The 7,821-nt window shown below is 34.9% G+C and overlaps 1 protein-coding gene across 2 annotated transcripts in view; it reads right to left on the reverse strand.

Moving 5' to 3' along the window:
- The window catches only part of LOC118737779 (cation-independent mannose-6-phosphate receptor), a 196,249-nt gene that overhangs the window by 68,201 nt on the left and 120,227 nt on the right, over nucleotides 1–7,821 (reverse strand). Inside the window, exon 15 of one of the 2 annotated variants that reach the window (XM_036468532.1) lies at nucleotides 2,252–2,350. The exons of the other annotated variant lie outside the window; for it this stretch is intronic. Within the exon in view, the coding sequence (XP_036324425.1) occupies nucleotides 2,252–2,350 (99 nt within the window). The remainder of the gene's footprint in view (nucleotides 1–2,251; nucleotides 2,351–7,821) is intronic. 2 annotated transcript variants of the gene reach the window in all.

Raw genomic sequence — 7,821 nt, forward strand, 5'->3', positions numbered from 1 at the left:
TTTTTTGCTCCTGATCATATGGGGACGTTACACTGCGCGACGTTGAAGTCGACGTTGGCACTCGAGTTAGACCTAGCGCTATTAATAGCACTACATACAAGCAATCATTATGCATAGCAAAACAGAAAGTACTTTGTTTGAAGTATACTACGCGCACTCACTTGCCAATCACTCACAGTACTACAACCCGTTGAACTAAATATAGCATTCAACAAATGCCAACAGTCGTAGCTAGATACATATATCTAGATATATTTCTAGCGTACTTGCTTTGTATCAACATATATATACATTAGGGTGGTCCTTAAATGTAGGAAACAAACTTTTATATGAGATTTCCTAAGCCGAAATCCCTACGTCGATACTACTAAATATAGTCGAAGATATCACATATACATTTTGGTCCCGATTGGAGACGACTAAGGCGTAAGTTTTCCTCTGCGGAGACTCATAAAATTAAATTTTTTTTTTCATCTAATACCCAAAATCGATACTACCATAGACGATGATAAAACATATAAATTTTGGTCCCAATTGTAATCGGTTAAGGCGTATCGCACAGAGGTCAAATTTTAGATTACCCAATGAAGACGTCTTAACCAACTCCAATCGGGACCAAAATTTATATGTGATATCTGTGACCGTCTCATTACCGATTGAGGCGGTGAATGATGAAAAAAATCGTTTATTTGATTTTAAGAAACACCCTAATATATATACATGAACATACCTATAGTTCTTTTAAATCGTTTGCAATTAACTTTAAATGCAAGTTATGAATTTCAGCTCCTTTTTTTGACTCCACTCTTTCTTTCTTTGTTTGTGTTTATTTTACATTCGCGTATTTCGTCATGCGAAAGCGGTTAAATAAATAAAATAAGTAAGCAGTATGCCAAGCGCGGCAGGAAGTCTATTTAAAGCTCTATTTCGCTGCAGTACTATCATTTTCAAAAAATGCAAGCAAATTACAAAAAAAAAACAAAACACACAAAAAAGTAAACTGAATGGGCTGCTTGTGTTTGAGTTCTTCACTCGAGAAGTAGTGGATAGCTGGGAAATGCAACTGTTATCATTGCCAATCACGGAAGCGGAAGTTGAGTTATTTTAAGAATTTTTTTAATATTATCGCTTTTTTCTTTCTTTCTCTATTGCTACTTTTTAAACGACGCTGCGGCATAACCAACAAATTGCGGTACTCGAAATGGCGTAAGCTGTTTGTGGTTGTGGTGTTTTTTTTTGCGGCAGTCCACAGCAATTTTTTTACTGCCCTTTTTGTTATTGTTGTTTCTCTCAAAAAAAGAACTATTTTTATTCTAATTTTGTAAGAGCAAAGAAATAAAATAGAGTTCAGCTTATCGCGAACGATTATTTTAAGCGGAAGTGATTAAGAAAAAGGAACTAAGACAATAACAATACGCTTCTTCTTATTCTACACTTCAATCTCAACTACAGTTAGCAGCACTGGTAAGGACCACTCGAACCGCCATTAACGTATAAATGTTGTCTAATTTCATCTTGGAGGACGCACCCAACTGTTGTTCACCTCCTGTTATATGGCCAACTTCAATGAGGCGCCACCCAGCCATCTAGTGGCACTAACGGTAGAAGCCCAGTGAGGAGAACTTTAAATGGTGGTAGCTGTGGATGCGAATCCCCGTCGGGTTGTAAAGGAAAGGAAACACAATTCATGCAAAGAAGTGTGGTAACCTCATGGAACTATTCGGTCTTCATATGAGTAGCTTTATAATAAGAACTAAGATTTCCAGGTACTGTCGAAATTCTGACTAAAAACGTGACTAAAAATGTATATATATATTTTTTTTATTTTTATTATTTTATTAGCGTTACGCTTTAACTGGGCAACAATTTCTCTATAACCAATGTTTTTTTATAAACCCTTTGCTCGTCAAACATATGAACTTGGTCTGAAGTATCTGAAATTTTCAACCGCAATGTGTCAAATGAACGAAGTCTACTAGCACACAATTTTGCCATGAGAAAATACAGGTCATACAAAAAGCGAGAATGATTCTAAACTGTGTACGCTGGAACGAAAAGGGCCAAAGAGTGCCAGAATAGGACAAGAAACTAATATTCGTAAGCCACTTGAAATGCCACTTAAAACATCACCATCTAAAGAGATTTTATATATGTATTTGTTTTACACGCATGCAAGTACGATTCACCAAAGCGTTAGTTGTATTTATGTTGCGTGCCTATAAGTAATCGATTACACTTTTTTTTTTCTTACCAGTTTATGCAGAGGCAGTCCGCTGGCAGTTAAATTGTTCAAAAATTCAATAAGGTAATGGTTGTGCTGCCGAATATCATCAGAATTAGATTTAGCAAACTAAGGTATGACATTTTGATAAAAGAGAAATAATAATCTTTAGTAAATATTTCACGATAAATTAGCAAATTCAATTCACAAGTGATTCGAGAAACTCTACAAATTCAATTTCATGTGGGTCGCTCTCATATTACGCGTCAAAGTCAAATCATGGGACACAATTTTCAATTAGGCTGACACTCGATAATTCTCGATAACTCGACTAATTTTAAAAAACTTTGTGAATTTAGATAACTCTATGCATTTCAGTTAGTCGATAGATTTCCGAAATTCGATACGTGTGGATAGCTCAATGAATTTCAAAAACAGTAACTTCCGATAACTTCATAAAATCCCATAACTCGATAAAGTTCGATTACTTTCGATAAACCTAGATACCTTCTTTTGCGGAACTGTATAAATTTCGATAACTCAAAAATTTACATATACAATAAACAATATACAAACAACTCTATTTTTATAGCTTCATAGAGTTTCATATCTATCGACAAATTTCGTTAACTCGATACACTATGGTAACCCGATAAAGTTCGATAAATAGTGATAACTTGATAAACTCTTGTAATTCCAGAAATTTCGATAGCCCGATATGCTTTCAAAAACCAAAACCTTCGGTTCCATAAACCGAAAAAATTCGATAACTACCAAAACATTTCGATAAATCAATAAAAACTTTGATAACTCTATAAATTTGGATCACTTGATGAATATGTATTTATTCAATAAATATCATTTAAAATGAAATTTCATTAACTTGATAACTTTCGATAATACGATACATTTTTATAACACGATAGCTATCGATACATATCGACAACTAAGTTGCTACGATAACTCAATCAACTCGATACATTCCGACAACTTAATAAACATGGATGATCCGATAAATTTCAATAACTATAAACTTTGGTGATAAGAAACTTGAAAATTTTCGATTATCAGATTTCTGATGACTGTATCAAAAAATTCTTATCAAAAAATTTGATTACATTTTCTTAACTTTTCAGTTATCCTAAGGCCGAGGACACGCAATGAGTGGCGAGCGGCTGAGCGGTATGTATTATATTACGTACTGGTATGTATATTACGTATTCTCGTTGTATATGTTTTCGTCTTTATCTTCAAATTTTGCCTTCATCTTCAACAAAAACGATTTTGGCCGTAACTTTCTACCAATTTTGAAACCATAAAAACTATCCTCATCTACGCAAAAATAGCTTTCCAATACTGTTCTTGGTTTTTAAATCAGTAGAATCGCCAAACGAACGGTAACAAAATTTGTGTTAAAGCATTAATATACATATATGTAGATATATGGCCTTATTCATGAAAAATAAAGTAGCTTTAAAAAAGGTTTATAAACTGAAAAATGTATGAAAACGTCATTTTATAAAGCTCTTTAAACCTACTTTATTTTTTATGAATAAGGCCAATAGTCTATAACATAGCCTTATATTCAGTGTTTTTAGATATCTCTAACATTTTATCTCTGGCTTGAAAAAGTTGTAATTTCCTACTAAAACTTTAATACTGAGTTGTTTCCCCAACAAGAGTGAAGCACTGTTGTACCATCCGATTTAATTTGGCAATAAGCAATTCATTACATCCTACTTCAAATAGAGTATCCGGCAAGGAAGTTTGCTACCTACATAAGTAGTTCACAAAGAAATTTTCCTCTGTTATACTAAGTAACTATAGAATGTAAATATGACGCACAAATTAATACACGCACGCATACATATATTCACAAAGGCCCCTATAATTTCATCTTAATTTCTGCAGATTCAGAAAATTGAGATTTTGCTATCAACATACACGCTTCTTGTATGTACATATAAAGCTTTTCATTGGCACAAAATTTATGCATGTATGTAGATACCTAAGAAGACTATTTAACCTACTGAGTACTCCTTGCTCCATTTTGCCAATAAGTTATCAGCAAGCACGCGTTGTCGTCCATTGCACATATTCAACCGCACACACACACATACACACATACATCCACACAGCAGGCCAACATTGCTGTTACACCCCCACCACTGTGAACTGCTAATCGTAGAACTAATTTTCTATCGAAATAATAAGGTGTCTACAGTGCAGCATACACATAGGCGTATAAGCCAACCAAAGGCAATCACGCTGGCCTATATTTAATTGTGAAGCATAAGTATGTATGTATATTTGTGTACATAGTGGCATTTGTTAGCACCGGCAGCTAGCAAACAAATATAGAAATCCACACGTCTGGCCTAATTAAGCAGCCTATCGGAACGATTGTGTTTACATTGCATCAAGCGGCTACATATTTCCATATAGGTGATATTTGTATTATCTACATACGTACATATGTACATACGACTATGTGCTGCCTTAGTTCACAATGATGGGCATTCATTCGCCCTTGGCAAGATTTACTCAGGTATTTTTTGCCACTTAATACTAATTTTACCCCTATGTGTGGCCAATACAAACAAATTTATCGAAATATATAGATGAATACATACAGTATTGGACATATCTATAACACCCCCCTTTCAAAGCGATATTGATTGCCACTTACGTTTAATTATTTGGTTTTAAGAATTTTCAATTAAAATACAGTTCAATCTCTAACAAAACCCATATAAACCAATGTTTTTAACTTTTTAAAAGACCGCAAAAAAGTGCAACAAACTTTCCCTTAAATTTCAAACTTTTTTTTCAGAAGCTCTAGAATTTTTTTGAGTACACAGTTTTATAGCGCATTCAATTTTGTCCAATAATGTGGAAGTTTCAAGTCGCTAAAGATTACCGTTGATTTTTTAGAATTTTTTTTTGTCTCATTTGCTTCCATATAACGACTAAACACAATTTACTTTTATATGGCAGAAACCCGCAACATCCTCGGCGAAAAAAATTCTAAAAAATCAACGGTAATTTTTAGCCACTTGAAACTTGCACATTATTAGACTATGGGCTAATGAACTGGGCTATAAAACTGTGTATTCAAAAAAATTCTACCGCTTCTGAGAAAAAAGTTTGAAATTTGGGTGAAAATTTGTTGCACTTTTTTGCGGCCTTTTAAAAAGTTTTAAACTTGAGTTTATATGAGTTTTGTGAGAGAATGAACTGTGTTTTAATTGAAAATTCTTAAAAATAAATAAATAAACATGAGTGGCAAACAATATCACTTTGAAATGGGGGTGCTATTGTATTGGCCAATACTGTATGTGTGTAAATTTGTGTTGTAGCAAATATATTCACGCTTACTTTGCTATCGATAGCTCGGGGCATCTCAACGGTTTACACTGATATATGTACATATAAACAAATGAGCAACACAAGTGCCTCACCAACCGCATATCTACACACTAACACACATAAATAATGCTATTGGTTTATTTACAAATTTGCCAGCTGAAACGTATGAGAGTATTAATGCCGCACGCATTTGGGTTTGTAGATATTTACGTTTGTGCACTTGACTGCTGCAGGCAGTTTGCAAACGCCCATATTTGCTATAATTGGTCCACCAAAATCTAACCATGTGTGCTGCTTATGTTCATATCATGCATACATAAGTACACACATATTTGCAATTGAACGTGGGTGTGAATATTCCGGTGGGACTCGTGTGCGTCGTGTTAATTTTTGCGTTGACCTAATAATTGAATAAAAATCGCGATATACATATGTATGTCAACAGTTGTCTGTGTTGGCGGAAGTCATTAAGTTTTTTCGATGCCAAGAGTATTCTGATATTAAGTAAGTCTATCGAGAATCGCCGCAAGAGGCTCATCAATGCAAGTTCTTCATTACTTAACTAATCTCATTTGTTTTCGATTTGATTATAATGACAGCTGAGCCAAAATTAACCACAGAGTGAATTACGAAATGGCAGCGAGTAGGCTTGGTAAGTTTAAGCTAAGTAAGCTTAATTTAGGAATGCGCACTAGCTTAGATGGTTGGTATGGCATACGAAACAAAAGAGTTTTAATTACCGCGCCCCAGTTTAAAAACTTATTTCAAGAGCGATATAAAAATCTTCACTCTTCTTTTTCTTCTTTTTTATTGGCACTGTAACCGCCTAAGCGATTTTGGCCGAGTCCACAACAGCACGCCAGTCATTTCTCTTCTGTGCTAACTGACGCCAATTGGAAATGCCAAGTGAAGCCAAGTCCTTCTCCACCTGGTATTTGCAACGCAGAGTACGCCTTCCTCTTCCTCTGTTACCAGTATCGCGGCCCGCGTTGAATATTTTCAGAGCAGGAGCGTTTCTGTCCATTCGAACGACATGGCCAAGCCAGCGCTCATACAGCTCATCGTTAAATCGTCTGCGATATTCGCCATCACCAACGCGTAAAGGTCCGTAAATCTTTCACAGAATCTTTCGAAAACTCCAAGATCCGCCTCATCAGATGCTTTCATTGGATTCGTGGTAGGAGAGGCCAATCTTCACTCTTACGGGTCCTAAAAACCAGGGACCGATAAAAAAAAGGTATAATCAAAACTAAGCGTCCTTATCGTAGTTTTGTTCCCAGGAACGCTTCAAAAACAAAACCGAAATGAAAACAAAACTGTCGAAAACATTCGCAATGGGAATTTTATAAGAATAAAATACTGTGGAACGTTCCCAAAGAGAACAAAATGCGAACAATAATTTCGGGAACATTTCTAAGAGAGTAAAATGGGAACAAAAGTCTCCGGAACATTTTAGTAAAGAACAAAACGGGAACAAAAGTCTTAGGAATTTTCTCTCGAAGAACAAGTTGGAACTAGAGTTTCAGGAACTTTCTGACAAAGAACGAAACGGGAGCAAATCTTCTCTGAACTATTCGCGAAGAAAAGAAGCGAGAACTAAATTTGTCTCATAGCGTTCCATTAGTTTGAAATGTTTGAATATTAAAATTGATCAGAAACGAACTGAAGATACCCAGCAAAAACCACGATTATCACAGAAACGAAAGTGGAAACGAGCTAGGCGATGGGAATCGCTTACACTTTCGCTTCAAGAAGGCCTTCTTTTAACATGGGCATGTCATTGGCGGTAAGCCCTTACCCGCAGCATTACCTTCCAACGAAGGGAGAACGCATGGATAAACAGAATCCAAAGAAGCGAACAAAGAATGCCTTACAGAGAAACTAATGTAGAATGCCTAGATAAGTTGACATACTTATTTATATTAAATTGAAATCAGAAAATGTCTTAAAAGATTAAAATTAATTAAAATTGTATAAATCAGTTTTTATACATATGTACATACATATGTATGTATTTAGGTATTTGGATTTTACTTAAAAATCGTTATGTACATATGTACATGCATATTTAATTAAGCTTAAAATTGTACTTCCTCACTCTTGTACTTCAACTTCATTGATTGACTTCAACTTCGCTGCAAATTGAACAAAGCGAAACATGATTTTTATGCGAGACAAATTTCCACAGAAATTAACGGTAGAAAAAGTGATATTCATTCTATTTTTCAGCT

The sequence above is a fragment of the Rhagoletis pomonella genome, unplaced genomic scaffold (genome assembly GCF_013731165.1).
Source record: "Rhagoletis pomonella isolate Grant_MI unplaced genomic scaffold, Rhpom_1.0 Rhpom_scaffold_00004, whole genome shotgun sequence".
Lineage (NCBI taxonomy): Eukaryota > Metazoa > Arthropoda > Insecta > Diptera > Tephritidae > Rhagoletis > Rhagoletis pomonella.